Source organism: Camelus ferus, chromosome 1 (assembly GCF_009834535.1).
Source record: "Camelus ferus isolate YT-003-E chromosome 1, BCGSAC_Cfer_1.0, whole genome shotgun sequence".
NCBI classification, from domain to species: Eukaryota; Metazoa; Chordata; class Mammalia; order Artiodactyla; family Camelidae; genus Camelus; species Camelus ferus.
In genome coordinates this window covers 11,192,108-11,209,470 of record NC_045696.1, presented here as the reverse complement: position 1 = coordinate 11,209,470, position 17,363 = coordinate 11,192,108, and the positions used below count along the sequence as shown (strand labels likewise).

Genomic DNA, 17,363 nt, shown 5'->3' with positions numbered 1-17,363 from the left:
AAGGAAAATTATAGAAGATGGAAATCTGGATCTACATGAAGGAATGAAGAAAACAAGGAATGATAACTATGGAGTGAAAATAAAGGTAATTACAGCACAAAGCCAGGAGGGGAGAGATAGAGCGATACTACTGTAAGGTGCTTCTATTATCCATCAGGTGGTATAAACTCACTTGAAAGTAAGCCACAATAAATTGAAGATGTATACTATAAACCCCAAAGCAACCAATGCACACACTCACAAGCACACACACAAATTATAGCTAAAAGCCAATAAAGACAATAAGGTGGAATCAGATCAATTATCACATTAAATGTAAATGGTGTACACATTCTGACTAAAAGGCAGAGATGGTCAGACTGGATAAAAAAGCAAAACCCAAGCATATCCTGTCTACAAGAAACCACTTTTAATATCAAATGCAAACTTTAAGTAAAAGGATAAAGTGGTGATCATTTTGAAATATACAGAAATACTGAATCACTATTTTGTGTACCAGGACCTAACAAAGTGTTTTAGGTCCATTATACTTTAAAAATGACAAACAAACAAACCCACAGAAAAAGAAACCAGATTTGTGGTTACCAGAGGCAAGGGGTAGAAGGAGGGCGAATTGGATGAAGGCAGTCAAAAGGTATAATCTTCTAGTTATAAGATAAATAAATATTAAGGATGTAACGTACAACATAATTTAATCAACCCTGCTTTATGTTCTATGTTAAAGTTGTTAAGAAAGTAAATCCGAAGAGTTCTTCACAAAGAAAAAAAATTTTTTTCTTTCTTTTACTTTCTATCTATATGAGATAATGGATGCTCACTAAACTTACTGTGGTGAACATGTCATGCTGTATGTAAGTCAAATCATTATGCTGCACACCTTAATTGTACGCCAACTATAGTTCAATAAAACTGGAAGGAAAAAAAAGTAAAAGGATGGAAAAAGAACAATCAGAAGATTCCTGGGCTCTAACAGCTTATGGACTGAATTTTCTCATTTCTAACAAGTGACTACTTTGATAAGGGCAGGAAAAAACCTGAACACTTTACAAAGCATCAAACTGTGGCATAAAATTGTATTGTTTTGGAAAAGATGAAATGTGTTTAAGATACACCTACATACTTACATAACAAAAAACGTACAAATAGAATATATTCGAGAAAGAGAACTCTGAACATTTAATATCACATTCACTAAAAATAGCTAGTACTCAGCTGGTAGGGATATTTTTAGTAATCACTGACATTCTCTAAGAGAAAAGGGTTTTCCACATGTCCATGGGGAAAAGGCAGTTTCATGTTTTGTGCTCATTTCTGTTATTCTCCGGAAGGCTTGGCTTTGTAACACGTATGGAAAAGAACTGCCTCCAGGTATTGAAAATATATTGTGCTATTTAAAAATAGTTATAAATGCCATTCTCTTTGTCTCAAGAGCCTCATAAACAGCAGTGTGGCCTTGTGATAACAGATCTTCAGATCAAAATGGCTTAACCAGGACAACTACAAGGATTAAAATGAAAAGCACCCCATGCTTTATGGGCTTTAGTGCAGATCCCGTGGGAGGATGAAGAGCTCTCCCTCACGCCTCCTCTCACACAACCTCCCAAGCGGCGGCCTGGCCAGAAGGCTCGTCACAAGGAGGGGCCCTCAGAGCCTGTGTCCAGTGGCCTGGTGACAAGGCTCGGAGAGCCGCACACAGGCCTCCCTGTTCCGTGGCATATGTGAATTAGGAGCTCAAGCTCTCAGCCCGGGTCTCTTGAGGGCAAGAATCTGCTGTGGGAAAAGCATCTGTCACTGCCATTGCTACCAGCCTTGGCTGGCCCTGCCTCTCAGCCAAGGACTCAAAGAAGGGTAGCAGTGGGGTTAAGAAAACAGGTTCCCATTTTCAGCGAAGGGCTGAAATGGAGCAGTAAGACTAGCTTCTCCGAAGCCTGGCCTCTACACATAAAAACTAATCACACACTCAATTTAGGACTGCAAAATGTTTAGCAACACTTGGACCCAGGTGCCACTGCAGGAAGTAAAAACATGCCACAGAGAACTTCTGCTACACACAGCAAGGACGAATCTCATAAATATAATGTGGATAAATGGAACTGATACAAAAAATATATAGTGTTTAATGCCATTTACATAAAGTTCAAATACACGACACTGGCTCCCACTGGGAAGGAAGGAGTACTGACCAGGGAGGGGCCTGAGGAACTGTTATTAGGTTCCGTTCCTTTATCTGCTGGAGGTTTGGCCAAAACTCGAGCCACACGTATATGACTTGTGTGGGTTCCTACTTATCACACTTTGATAAAAGTTTATTTTAGACATTGTTCATGCTTACTCATCCACCAGGGCAAAAGTAAATGGAGTAACTTTAAAAAATAGTAATATAAAAAAAGATTTGTGGCTTAATTCAACTACAGTAAACCTGGTCTACACTGGACATTCAGCTGTTCACAGATCTCTGGTCTGTTCAACGTCTCATTTTCCTGCTCGGGTCTTCCTCTCTTGGTGAGCTGGTGGGCTTCTTTTTATCAGATGATGAACTCTGATCTATATTAGACCAGTAAAACGTAAAGCAGGCTGTATTTAGAGATTTCCCTAACTTGCAAGAGCATTTACCACTTACCTCTCCTCACAAAAGGCCTTCCAGAGCCTGCCTGCCCTCTCGCTACTGCCGCCCAAAAGGGCAATATTCAAGACTCAGAAAAACACTGCCTTGATTCTATTTTTCTATTAAGAGTTTTCCAAACCTTGGCCTTCTGTCTCCTAAAAGCTCTACTGAGAGATAGATCAACAGACTAAATGATTTGTTGTAACTGACTGAAGTTGCATATTTTTAGACTGTGGGAAATCTATTTTCATGTTTGATGAGAAACAGACTTCGCCAGCACCGCCAAGGCATGGAGGGGTCAGAGAGCTTAGAGACGTGCCTCACTTAGTCGCTGCTAACAGTCGCCAGGCTATTAAGAGATCCGATCCGCTTGCCGTTACCATCCTCTGACATCTGCCTGAAATGAAATGCCCCTGCTCTCTTGCAAAGAAAATCTAGCTCAGTCATAGGACCCAGCGTTTGTGGAGGGGCTACTGATGGGCAGCCTCTGGGAACACAGCCCTCTCGTCTTCCTGTTGGGAACTAAAGGGCAGTGGTGGAGGATCAGCAAATCTGTTCAAAGGAGGAGCATTTGAGTATAAAAAGACAACTTCACGTCTAAAGAGGGAGAAAACAGGAGATCAGTGGCGCAGTCTCCCGGAGCGCCTAATCCACGTGGCCATTACGTCCGGGAGGAAGGAGTCGGGGAGCTCCTCCGGCATCACGCTGGCCATTCAACGAGCAGACAGGCAGGGTACAGGCCTTGGCCTCTCTCACCGCACCCTGCCTGTAGTGACAGCTCTGCTGGTCCCCACTGGGCACCTAGTACAGAGGAAGGACAGGGCTCCTGGCTTGGTGCCCGTGGAGGCCACATGAGGAGCAGTGATGGGCTGCTCCTGCCCTCCCAGGAGGAGGCGTCAGCGCAGGGAGCTGGGACTCTGCCCCGCCCGGCTGTAACTGGGAGGAAGGATGAGGAGATGGCAGATAGACAAATGGGGCTGGAACAGAACATCCACAGGCCGAGAAATGAAACTGGGCTTAAAGGTCACACCTTGTACAAAAATTAATTCAAAACAGATCTCAGATGTAAATGTAAAACCTACAACTATAAAACTTTCAGAAATAAAGATAGGAGAAAATCTTTGGGATCGAGGGATAGGCAAAGATTTCTTAAGACTTGACACCATAAATGTGACCCATAAAAGGAAAAACTGATAAACTCAGCTTCATCAAAATCAAAAACTTTTGCTCTTAGAAAAAGTCTGTTAAGAGGGTAAAAAAATAAGCCACACACTGGGAGAAAACACCTGCAAACTACGTATCAACAGGACTACTATCTACCATATATAAAGAACCCTCAAAACTCAACAGTAAGAACAAAACAAAGAAACAAGTCCATTAGGATTGGGCAAAAGACACGAACTGACATTTTTACCAAAGATCTTCAACATCATTAGCCCTGAGGAAAATGCAAATTCAAACCACACTGAGACATCACTACCCACCAATGATGACAAAATGCCCCAAACCAACAGATCCCACCAGCATGGGAGTCAGACCCTGGTCTTCACCAGTTGGTACACGCAATGCTTTTTCTTCTTTCTGTCTCTCCTCCATCTGTTCACCCGCAAGGACTTCCACCCTCAGGCTAGTAGACACAAAATGCAATTTCAAAAATATACTTAAACCAAGAAAAAGCCAACCTCGGCAGGCTCTCACTGATTCTCAAGGACAAAATCTCTCATTTCTGCTGGTAGATGACCACTATCCAGCAAAAATTCAGAAACAGCTCTTAGCATTAAGGGTTAGGAAAACATCGAAGACATAGGGATGCTCTGGATTTTAAAATTATACATGCCCTTAAAAAAAATTACTGTACGTTCAAAACATGAATTATCACTTTGCTGAAAATCACTGGAATGGAAAAGTGAGAAGGCAGCTGTGTTCCTTCAAGAATTATTTTCACGATCAAGGTCCTAATGTGGTAATTATGGTAATAGTAACCCCCACCCCCAAGGCTGCAATTACCTGGCCGGGTCAATTCACTGAAGAGATGAAGGAGAAAGCAGGGGTCATAAAGGCCATCGAGATCGGCTGTGCTCTTGTCTTTAAATATCAGTTCCTGTGCATCCTGAAATAGCCCAAAACAAACAGAACGTGCAGCTCAACCTCAGAAACGTAATACGTGAATGTTGTAAAAAACAGCGCTTGTACATTAAATGATGTCTTTGGGATTTGCTTTTGGGGGAAGAAGTTATAAATGAAACAAGCGTGGCCAGTGCTGACAACTGCTGAGGTTGGGTGGTGGGGTCCTGTCTCTGCACCTCTGCATATGGTTGGAATTTTACTTCTAAGTTACCAAAGTACAAGAAAAACAGTGCTTGGATTTCACAGCGGCTGACGCGGAGGGTGTAATCGGAGCACTCGGAGGGGCGGGCAGAATAGCACCCACGGGACGTGATGGCTCCCTCATGGCCTCGCCCCGAGCCCCCGCACCTCGCGGGGCAGCAGCCTCCGGGTCTGGGGGAAGTGCAGGATAGTCTTCATCACGCGGTCCCGGTCCAGCAGGCGGAGGATGTCCCCGACGCTCGGCTGCTGCCACAGCGACTTGCCCAGGCTCCGGCACGTCTTGTGATGCTCCACGGCGGCTGGGCCCCAGAGCAGCACCCTAGAGCCGGAGGGGAGAGCAGGCTGGTCACAGGCCCCGCCAGGAGCAGAGGTCATGATGGAGACGACGGCATGACCACTGTCAGCAGCTTTGCTGAGAAGTTAGCACGTGCCAGGTACCAAGGGCAGTTCATGTGTTCTGTCATTTAATCCGCCATTTAGGGGTAAGGAGGGGTGATGGAGAGGCTGACAACGATGAGGGTGCGGTGATGGCGCAGAGGATGATGACAGAGCCAACGCTTAAGGAGAGTTTATGATGTACGGACACTAAGCCTTTTAGATGTAATAATTCACTTAATCTGCACAACAATCTCATAAAGTAGGTGCTATTATCATCCCCTTTTTGCAAAACAGGAAAAGAGGCACAGAAAGGATCTGGAAGGTATAGCTCAGCTGGTCAGCTGCCCAGCTGGTAAGCGGCAGAGCAGGAATTCAAATCTGGGGCATCTAGTTCCTGAGTCTGTGCTGGACCACTGTGCCAGAACCCTGGCAGCTCGATGATGCTTTACTGATACAAACCTCTCCCCATTCAACATGTGGCCACGAGCAGATCAGGTCTGCCTGCACGGCCTTGAGCTGTCTCCACCTCCAGAGTCCCCCACGTATACACCACTGCCTTTCACACCACCAGCCCCCATGGCAGCTGCCTGGAGAGGCCATCTTGCCTTCCTCCTGGGAAATGACACAGGCCTCCCTCCTCCTCCCTACCCTTGTCCCTGCTCTCCGCTCATCGACCTCCCCACCACTGGAGGTGCTCCCGGAAAGCCCAGCTGTGCTGAGGGCCACTTCTCTGCCCCCAGATGTCTATCAGCTCTCTGGCGTCCCCTGGATGGAAACAGGAACATTTCAGGCTGGTACTCAAAATTCTTCCCAACCAACCTGTCTGGCCTTCCCACCACCTTTTCTAGGGAAGACAGGACATACCCATGATTCAGACAAACTGACCTGCTCACCATTCCCGGGGATGTTCTGACTTCCCCACCTCCCACCTGTCAAGATGCCACTCCCTCCACCCAGTGCCCCCAGGCTCCTCCACCAGCCTCATCTCAGTCAAGTCCCTCCCTGCCCTTCCCGTGTCAACCTGGTCTTGGAGTCTTCCCTGACTCCCAAGGGGACAGCATGCTCCCGTGTGCCCTGGAACAGCTGGGTGACAGCATGTGTGTGAATCAGAAGCCAATTTAAAGAGTCACGTTTAGGACAGTCTGATCCCCTAACAGACAGCGAGACCGTGTTTTACTCCTCCTGGTATTCCCACCAGTGCCGGGCACTGGGCCTTGTAAACAGCAGGTACTCAGCAAGCATCTATTGAGTTAACTACTTCTAAACAGAATTCTTTTAAATAGACTCATTTCCATAACAGTCAACAGCCGACACTCAAGTTAGAAAGCGAAGACCCTTCTTTAGGGGGTCTGGTGGCCTTGGCTTCGAACAGGCAGGGAGCGGGACAAGCCCACCCTGCTGGCACAGTCCTGAGCGCCCAGTGGTCCCCGCACAGCCTCTGACTCAGGCCTGTGCCCCCGCCTAACAGTGCGGCTGCGACGTCCACCCTGAGTCTGTTCCTGAGCAGCATGGGGTGCCGTGAGCTGCCCGTCCTCTGCTCACACCCTCTTCTCCCGGGAGCTGGGCCCAACCTCACCCTTGTGCGCAAGGGGCCACCTCGTGGGACTTTTGTCAACCCCAAGAGGGCGTTCTGCTGCCGAGGTGGGTGGGGAGGACGGTGCACTCTTTGCCGTGAGGGAAACTGCTTCTGTGTCCTCTGCTCTCTCGTGTGCACACAGGGCTGTTTATTCCACAAAGGGCACAGCGGCCGTGGCACCAGCTCCAAGGCAGCCAAAGGGTGAGGCCATGAGGGGAAGGGAAGGAGAATGTTCATGCATGAACTGGGCACTCTTAAGAGGTAGAAAATGACTTCTTTTAATTGCTTTTGCTATTGTTTTGGGGGGTGGGGAGTGGGTTCTAGTTAATACATCTTTAATCTTTTTTTTTTCCCCAAATATTCTACAAGGGAAATTTTTTTTCTCTTCCCTGAAGAGTTCTCTTGAACTATTTTCCTTGGCCCAGAAACCTTACTTCCTGTCTTAGCACACAAAGCGCCTCATAATGCTAGGGTGCTGGTCCCAAAGGGTAAGGAGAAAAGAAACCAGGGCAGCAAAGAGATTCTCAGATGCTGTCTACAGACAGCTTAGCCCCGGCCCTTGCAGAGCTGGGGCAGGGCCCTGGAGAGAGGAATCGCCCGCCCGTGGAGCCCAGGGCTGCGCTCACCACAGAGGCCAGCAAGCAGCCCCGGAAACCCAGCAGAGACAGAGAAAGGCAGACAAGATGAACACAGAGAGAAAGACACACAGACAGGAAAGAGACAAATCCAGGGACAGACACTGCACACACACACACAGATGGGGAAGAGTGGGTTAACACCCGGTCAGCACTCCTCACCCTTCTCCCATGTCCCCACACAAGTCATTCCCACCTAAAGCAAAGCTTGAAGGAAAGGTTTTCAGAAAAACCCACTAAATGACACCTGAACCAGGAGTAAGTCTGGGGGCATACTGACAACAGACACACACCTGTCCTTCAGTGGCGTGGCCCCGGACCACCAGAGAGCACCCTCAGGTGGGAGGCCAGAGCAGCCCATGCCAGAGCTGGAGTGTGAGCTGAGGGGTCCGCCCCGCACACCCTTCCCTGAGAGACAATCCCGGGTGTGGCGCTCGCTGTGCGGAGTGTGAGCCACAGGCCAATTCTGCCGCTCACACCGCCAGGCCCAACACTCACCTGAAGTCAATGAGGCTGAGGTTGTTCTGCTCATACGCCCGGAGGAGAAGTAAAATCTTCTGGTCTAGAAGTCAGTTGGGAGTCAGTTTAGAAAACCTCTTGGTGGCAGCATCCTATTCCTTATACACATTTGCGGTCCCTCCACCCGGTCCCCACACCGTCCCCGGTCCCACCGCCCAGTCTCCACACCACCAGCTCCCACCACCCGGTCCCCACACCCTCACCCAGGATGCTGAGCGTGGCGCCGTAGGCCCCGAGGAGCACTGCAAAGTGGCTGTTCTTGCAAACAGAGGGGCACATCCTCACCACCACCGACATCAGGTCCACCAGGGCTTCTGGAAGAAAAGCACACTGAAATGCACAACAGTGCGGGGGGTGTGCACGTTCAGAATAAAGGAGGAAGCATTTCAGGGAACGTAAATGCTTGAAATACCCTCTCTGAATGATACTGGTCTTGGGACTGGACTAATACTGGTCTTAATCCCTTCCCTACTTTTTCCTTTTTAAAAATAAACATGTCTTCACAGTCGTCTCTCTTCCTAGGTCTTTGTCAAAACTGCGGACAGCCTCTTCCAGCCCCCTCCCAAATTTTAAACCAACAAAGAGTTTAAAACCAAAGCATTTCCCCCCACGATTGTGTTGCTAAAATCTAGCATCTCCTCCCGCCTGAAACGGTGGGGCCTTCTTACTTCTACTGCCTGGACCAGGAATGTGGGTCATGGCTCTCTCCAGTTCAGCAGTTTGTTACAGACCAGCTCCGCAGTGATTTCCAACAGTGCAGGGTGTTAATTTTGTTTCTAACAGAGCATGGCTTCAGAAGGCGGGACCCTTCAGACCTCTGATGTCTCCGTGGCCTTCCCCCACCCCTAAGCACAAGCTTATTGAACTAACTAGGGATGTAGCTGAGGCCTGGGCTTTAAAAGAGTCCCCGGCAGTGAACCATCCACAGGGACCTCCGAACACTTCACCCTTGATAAGTTTCACCCACCCCGTTAAGATGTTTCATGTAACTGAACAATTTTTCTCAGGTCAGACCCCGCTCCTACTTTCTCCTAACTTCCAGTTTTAAGACTTGCCCATAATTTGGCAAGAGGATATTAAATATGATGTCTGTGAGCCAGGACAGGCTCTGAAGAGAGGTCTGCACTTGCTGTTTGACCCTAAGTTAGAGGAAACACTTAAATCTGAGCTTTGATTTGACAAAAGTGAAATATTTGAATACCGTTTGTGCAATGCTTCCTTAGCTCTGAAAACATGTGGGTGCTAAGCTTAGGTGCACAGCAAGCTCAATGAAACCAGGAAACAAAATATAGATCTGAGATGGGAGGTGGGGTAAGGGCTCACCTTTCACGTGGCTGTCTGGGTTTCCCTCTTCACCGGACTCCAGCAGGGTCGGCAGGAACAGCGAGTGCTGGGTAAGCATCGTGTGGACCACCGGAAGCTGGGTGAGCTTTGAGCACATGGAGTTTTCTGGAAGGTACAGGATCTCTATGGCAGCACAGAGGGCCTTTAAAAATGCGTGGTCCTGATACCGGTATCTGGGAGGCAAGAACCCAAGGGGGAAACGGCTTATCATAAAAGATAAAAAACCTTTTTCTCAGCGTTTTATTGAGGAAGACTTCCAACATGCCACCCAGGCGAGGGTTTTACAGTGCACACTTATCCACCCCACATCCCGACTCCACCCAACACTGCACCTCACCCGCCGCCACCCCCCCCATCAGCCACCCCCAGCACAGGGGGCGCTTCGCACAGCAAGGGCTGCATGCAGCCCGCTTCTGTTCTCGACAGTGCAAATGCCACACCAACTTTCCAGCCCTCTGAAGTGCCAGGGGGCAGCATAACAGCCAAGTCTAAATAAAGACAATGCTCACTGCCCCCAGCCCACCCTGCTGGCCAGCCTCCCTCCCTCCTTCCTTTCAGCTACTCAAAGCTCCCATCAAGCAGGGAGGGTACAGCTCAGTGGTAGAGTGCACGCTTAGCACGCACGAGGTCCTGGTTCAATCCCCAGTACCTCCGCTAAAATAAATAAATAAACTTAATTACCACTGCCCCAGAACACAACAGAAAAACCAAAATAAACAAACAAAAAAAATTTGGGAAAAAAAAAGCCACTCCCATCAAATGGTTCAGAAGCTTTCTCATCTTAACTCCCTTCAGAACCCACTGAAGAAATGAAAGCATCCTGCTCTAGGAAACAAGTTTTTAATCACATGCGAACGATGTTAAGAATCACTTAGCACAGAGCAGACATTCTAGAAACACACATTAACCAGAGACTGAAAGAAATGCCTCATTTCACGATGGTAATACTTGGTTGCCATTAACCTCTGACCCGCCTTCAGTTATTCGTCTTCTTGAGTATTTTTCTGTCTCAAATGGATGAATAATCAGAGAAACGAATATCAGAGGCACAATGAAATGTTTCATGACTATCTGATTGCCAAAAGGTCTGACTATATCAACTGCTAGTGAGCATGAATTAACAAATGATCTTCCACACTGTGTCACGTGAGCTCAAACACCTTGGAGAGTAAACTGAAAACCTGGCACGTGGGCCAGGAGAGACCTGCACCATTCATGGCAGGAGTGGAAGGGCGGGAGGAGGGCGGGAGAAATGGGAGGGGCGGTCCATCAGCAGGGGGCTGGCTAAACCAACTCTGGTACAGTCATCAGACAGCATAAAGGAGTGACTTAGATCTCCAGTATCAACACGGGTAACTCAAAAACATTTGAATGCAAAGCAAAGACCACAAAGTAGCACATCTGTATACAACGTCAGACACACTAAACAATGTTATTTATTGCTTAGAGACATACTAACAAGCACCCAAAGTATGAGAACACACAGGGCCATGACAAAGCTCAGGCTCAGAAAGGTGACGCTTTTGGGCGAAAAGAGGGAAGAGAATTGATTTCGACAAACAGAAAACTGTCAGCATGTATTAAATCTGGGTGCTGATACGATTTTCTGCACAATTCTGCTTTTAAAAAATATTTCATTTTTTAAAGGCTGCCCCCTCATCATTGTTAAAAGCACACACGTATCAATGGGCAGGTATCATTTAACCTCCCCAGTATCAGTGTCTCTAACACAGCAGTGGCACCTGCTCACCACGTCCTTTACACTAGTAACAAGCTACCCCGCCGGCTCTGCACCAGCGAAGGCATTCACCGCCTGCCTGAATCACACCAAGAAAATAAATTCCACTTACTTGAGTCCGGTCTTCACAAATTTCTGCCAAGCCCCAGGATCAACTTCATTAAGTGAATTCTATGAATAAAATGAGAAGTGTATGTGGAATATCCCAATTAGCTTAAAACATACAATTTAAATTAATGTCCCTCAGTAAACATGGAATACAGTTACCTAAGCAATTCACAAAAACATGTGGTGGTTTCTTTGATTTTTTAAATTGTTTTATTTCCACTAATAGCTCTGTCATTTTGTTAGCACACCTACGATCCTCAAATGACCAAAAGAGAAGTTCCAAATTGTCCTGTAACTTTCTTTGTTGCCCACCATTTTGAGCAACACTGACTGATTTACAACACACACATGTGCAGCCACACATGACTGTTTAAATTCACAAGAGCATGTCTACCCAGGGCAAGACCACCGCACCACCAACAGGGCCGACAGAGGTCCACAGCCTCTGATGAGGAGAGAATCTCCAAACACAGGATACGTTACATCAGAAGAGGGGCTGCTCTGGAGGGAAGGGGTGACAAGGAAAAAGCATGAGAGAACTTCCTGGGATGATGAAAATCTTCTGGACAGGGGTGTGGGCACAGGGGTATTCATCAACACGAAACTATACACTCAAGACCCTGCACTTCACAAGATGAAAATTACACCTTAGTTGAAGAAAAGGGCTGCTGGGATGCTGGCAGTGGGGAGGCTATGCACGGATGGGGGCCGGGGGCCTATGTGAGCTTGGGACTTTCTGCTCAATTCTGCCATGAACCCAAACCTGCTCTAAAAACTGACTGTTAAAAAGGAGGGAAAAGAAGCGAGAGAGAGAGAGAGAGAAAGAAAAAAGAAAAGTGGGGTAAGGAGGGAGGCAGGCCCTGAGAACACAAATGCCTAGCACAGCACAGCCTTCGCCCCAGCCCTCACGCCCGCCGGCCGGGCCCGGCACCCCTCGTCCACAGCGCGGCTTCCCCACATCTCGGGGCTGTCCCTCCTTTTCCCTGGTCCTGGCGCGTTGGGTGCCTACAGGCCTGAAATTCACAAACCTGTAACACAACAAATTCAGTCTGAAATACTGGTTATAAAGTCTCTAAACACAACTACGTGGGCACTACAACTGACCTAGAACCCAAATGTATTTGTCGCACGTTTATTAACTTGTACCTGGGGTCCTTTTCCTCAGGATTCCCTTTTAAGTCTTGGGTTCAGTGTTTCTTTACATACAAGTCACAGACTCTATGACTCTTAACACAATTTTACACCGTGCATTGAGGAAAAACTCGCACTCTAGCCTTCAAGAGGTTCATTATTTCCGTGAAAAAATACAACATTAAAAAAAAAAGGATGCGTCAGGCATAAAGGGGAGAAGGAAGGAGCGGGTCACCCAGCAAGGGCACCCACCCCTGCACCAGCGTCACCCAGCTGCTCCAGAGGAGAGTGAGCAGATGGGGGAGAGAAACACACACACACACACACGCCCCTTTTTATATGCAGTTGCATATTTAACTTGGTCATTAATTCATAAACACATGAGTATTTTGTACATAAAAAAAAAAAGGATGCATCAATAAAAGGGAATAAAGGCCAAAAACAGCTAATAATTTCCGAATTCTATGAAAACACTAAACTCACAGAGCCAGGAAGCTCACTGAACCCAAAGCACGGGAAACCTTAAGAAAGCCACCCTGAGGCACATCACAGTCCAACTGTTCTAAGCAATGTAAAGAAAAACAGCCCTGGAAGCAGCCAGAGAAAAAAGACGTGATGTACAGAGAAACAGGTAAGAACGAGAGATTTCTTATCAGAAACAATGTGCCCCAGGAGACAGTAAAGCAATGTCTTTAAGGTCCCGAAAGAAAACCACCACTGTTAACCTGGAATTTTACACCCAGTGAAACTCTTCTTAACTCATTCTGAGGCCAGTATAACCTGGTCCTAAAGCCAGACTAGGACATTTCAAGAATATAAAATTATAAACTCATATCCCTCATGCACACAGACACAAAAATTCTTAATAAAACATCAGCATATCAAATCCAACAATATATAAAGATGATAATATATCAAGACCACATAGGTTTAACCAGGGAAAGCAAGGGTGGTTTGACATTCAAAGATCGATTAATATAATTCACCTCATTAACAGTCTGAACAAAACCAAAACTCTACAACCATCTCAGGAGAGGCAACAAAAGGTGTCCTGACAAATTCCTACATCTGTCCCTGGTAACGATGGCCTGTCAGTTCAGAGTTCGCCCTCCACCTGCGGCTCCGCCTCCTGGACACAGCCCCTCCCACTGGCCGCCAGGTCCAAGTCATGCCACCTGGCTTGGAATGTACCTGTAAACCTCGGTTTTTCTAGCACACTCTTCCCCTTAAAAATCCAACTAGGGCCTCTGATAAGACACCTACCAATAGCTCGTTTAATCTCAGCAGCATCTGCTTCTCTTGGTCCTGGGTGCCGTCGTCTTGCTGGCCGCCACCGAAGGCCTCGACCAGCCACTGCACACAGGCCTCCAGCAGAGTCTTTTTCCAGGCACACAGCTCTTCTGCTGACTCTTCCAGGACGGCTGAGATGGAGTCGGCCACCATCCAACTGTAGCAGAAGACAGCAGTCACAGTTAGAGGCAGGCATGGCCTCAACCCCTCTAGCTTGAAATATAACCCAGCATTGCAATGGGCCACATAAGACAGGTGCCCTGAGTCCTGGTACCGACGCTACCCAAGCACAGAAATCACAGGCCTCCTCTGCCCTTTCCTCAAACATCAAAGACGTACCAGAATTTTTACGACTAGGGGAAACACATCAGCACACCAGAAAAAGGATACAACTTGGTCTAAATCAGGCAATCACAACCTCGGCCCTACTGACATTTGGAGCCAAATGATTCTTTCTTGAGGGGGACGAGGGCTGTCCTCTGCATTACAGGATATTTAGACGCACCCTGGCCTCTACCCTCTAGAAGCCAGAAGCAACACCCTCCCCCTACGTCCAAATCATGACAAAAAATTTCAGACATTGCCAACTGTTCCCTGGAGTGGGCAAAATCACCCCTGGTTGAGAATCACGGCTCTAAGGGAATTGGAGCCATCCACCTGCGGAGATGAACTCACTCTAGCCAGGATGCTGGAAGAGTTCTTACAGAACTGTTCTCACCAACTAAGGCAACAGCAACACTGCAATTTTCACTGCTTTATAAACACGACAGGGGGAAGTGACTCTGAGATGGGAAAGCCAGACCATCGAAGCCTTCATACCTCTTGTGACTGCCTGGAGCCCGAAGCAAGCTGGGCAAATGGTCCATGAGAACACGGAGGTCCTTGGCTCTTGCAAATGGGACCAGCTGGGCCAGGATCTCCTGATGCAGCCCAGACTCTGGGGGCCCATCAGCACTCAGCAGCCTGGTCTGCAGCTGCCGCCACAGGGCCTTCCTCAAGACAGGAATGACAGCAGAGGACACTGGGGCGGAGACAAACAGGAGGGGAAGTCCATCACTGCGGAGCGCTAGAACCCGCTCATGTGAGCTGGTGGCTGGATTTCAGGGGTCTTGTCACGTGGGTGATGTCACACTAGTAGCTTGAAATTGGCCATGACAGGTGTAATAACACCATGGAAATTGGTAAATGCTACAAATCTTTCTCCCCTAAGAGCCAGGTCTTAAACATTCACCAGCACGCCACTGATACCTCTCGTCACTCAACCCTGACAGGGACGGTTCGACCCAGTGGGCCCCTAGCTCAAGGTCATGACCAGACGGTGAGCCTTCTAGTCCTGAGCTCACTTGGGAACAGGAGGGGGCACCGAGAACAACCCACTGGAAGGCTTGCTTCTGTGGGGGCTCTTATTTTTTAAAATTTAACATCTGTCATCCATGCAAAGCTAGGCCGCACAGAGACAAAGCAGTGACTGAGAACTCATTCATACACAAGACAATTCAAGTTCAAGGTGATCACAAAGTGCCTCCGATCTGAAACCAGACTGGTAGAGAGAGAAGAGAGCGAGGCCCAGGCTGCCTTGGCTCAGCACCGCCTCACCACCGCTTCAAAGGACCGTCACCCAATGACTCCTCAACCTGACGAGACCCAGCCCCGGGCGGCTCCCTCCTTGGCCCCCAGTGGCTGCAGCTACTGCCCCCTCATCTCCTGCCCCCCACCCACCCCAGCTCCCTGTGGGTAACTCCGAGTAGACGGCAGCACGGGGCAACACCTCAGGCCAGAGGGTCAGGAGTCTGGGGTCTGGGGAAGGATGTTGAAATTTCCCCATCCTTCCCCACCTCCAGAGCCGAGTCAGACACCAGAGGGGAAACAGAACAAAAGCACGGTGAGGAACGTGAGGTTCCCGGGCTTAAGACTGGACCTGTGCTCTCACGTCCCCCGGCTGCCCGCCCGGCCATCCCTTCCCATACCTCCTGCGGGGCGCGTGAAGGGTCCCCGAGCCCGGCACTGGAGGTACACGTTGATGACGGGGAGGAGGTCATCCGGGGCCTCCCGCAGGCAGCGCCCCACACCGGGCTGCCCGCACCAGCGCTCAAACCGCAGCAGGTGGGTGCAGCTCCGCTGCAGGAGCAGGGCCGCCGCGCCCAGGGCCGCCTGCGTCCGCCGGGCCAGGCAGTAGTCCAGCAGGTCGACTCCAACCACAGAGGCCAGCATGGGCTCTCTCTGCAGTGCGTGGAGGAGCACAGCGTCCAGCTCGTCCACGGCCAGCGTGGGAAGCAGGGCCCCCAGGCCCCTCACGTACTCGGAGGCCCAGAGGAGCTCGCTGCTCTGCAGCTGATCCCGGGGGCTGCTGGTCAACAGCTGGACCAGCGCCCTCCCAAGAGCGCTCAGCCGTCTCTCCTTGGGGGACTTGGCAGGTCGCTGGGCCACCAGGTGGGCCACCGGCAGGCTCAGCAGGGCCAGGGTGACCTCCCGGAGCTGGTTACCCTCCATGTACGGATGCAGCCCCTGCAGGGCTTCAAGCTGAGGAAGGGTCTTTGGCGTCATTGAGGCTGAGCCCGCCCTCCGGTTTCGCAGCTCTCTGAGGACGCTCTGGGTGATGGCTTCCGAGTACCTGGCCAGGAGGCCCAGCTGACCGATGCCCTGGAGGATTGGGGCACTGGCCACCAGCAGCTGAAGGACTCCTCTGCTGAGATGGGCTGCCAGGAGCTTCACGAGGATGGGGCTGAGGGTGTGCGGAGGGAGGGCCTGCCGCTCCAGGGCCAGGTACCAGCCCTCCAGTGTGGGATGTCTGAGGATGGCCCCGAGCACCTCCTCCAGAGTCTGAAACACAGTGACAAAGCCCGGACTTCACCCACGGCCCCAGCCAGCTAAGAGCAGGCAGCGGCAGGACGAAGAGCAGAAGACAACTTTCCTAAGCCGGTGCATCCTCAAGCCCATGTTTCCATGCCTCTCTTAGGGGTGCACGAGGCACCCGAGCCCAGTCAGAGCCGTTACCCAACTGTAACGCACCTCCTCCCCTGGATGACCACAAGGGCTGAACTGTGACTTGGTCAGTGCCCCACCCAGACCAGCAGGTATCTGATAAATGGAGCCCAAATGAATTTGCTGTGCAGCAAAACTGCTCTCCACCATCACTCGTTCAAGGCTCCAGCCATGCAGAAACACCAATATGGGATTAAGATCAGTCATCTGGTTTCTCCCCAGCAGGCCTACCAGCCTAAATAGATCTGGTGGAGGGTTGTGGGTATCACCTGGCAACTTGGACAGGGCGGCCTCGGCTTAGGAGACCCCGTGGCTGGGGAAGACGGGTAGGAGTTAAACTGCTATGAATGCCCACTATCCAGAACTGAAGCTCATCCTGCATCCACTTTCAGAAGAAGACTGGGCTGCGAGTGACCCCCACCGAGTGACCCCCACCGAGTGACCCTCCCCAGGAACTAGCTCTGACCCTGAGACTAGTTTAAACCACTGAGCAGAAAAGGGCTGAGAGCCCTTGCTGGATCAGAACTTGATGCAGCCTCACTGAACATGACACCTAGCCCACGAGGTCACCCCAGCTCCAGGGATGGGAATAACCATCCTTTCCTCGTTTACTCTCGAGGGAAGGAAAGAGAAGCATATCACACTTTCCAATTGAGCTTCGTCAAATAAAAACAGAAAAGCGCACATTAGGAGCACGCTGACAGACGACATTAAGGTGGTCCTGCCCCA

The 17,363-nt window shown here is 49.5% G+C and overlaps 1 protein-coding gene across 1 annotated transcript in view; it reads right to left on the bottom strand.

Moving 5' to 3' along the window:
* The window catches only part of URB1 (URB1 ribosome biogenesis homolog), a 62,347-nt gene that overhangs the window by 11,242 nt on the left and 33,742 nt on the right, over positions 1 to 17,363 (bottom strand). The window contains 9 exon segments of the mRNA XM_032476395.1: positions 4,613 to 4,715; positions 5,081 to 5,252; positions 8,021 to 8,084; positions 8,245 to 8,355; positions 9,365 to 9,558; positions 11,236 to 11,294; positions 13,626 to 13,809; positions 14,472 to 14,673; positions 15,620 to 16,472. Coding sequence (XP_032332286.1) covers positions 4,613 to 4,715; positions 5,081 to 5,252; positions 8,021 to 8,084; positions 8,245 to 8,355; positions 9,365 to 9,558; positions 11,236 to 11,294; positions 13,626 to 13,809; positions 14,472 to 14,673; positions 15,620 to 16,472 — 1,942 coding nt within the window.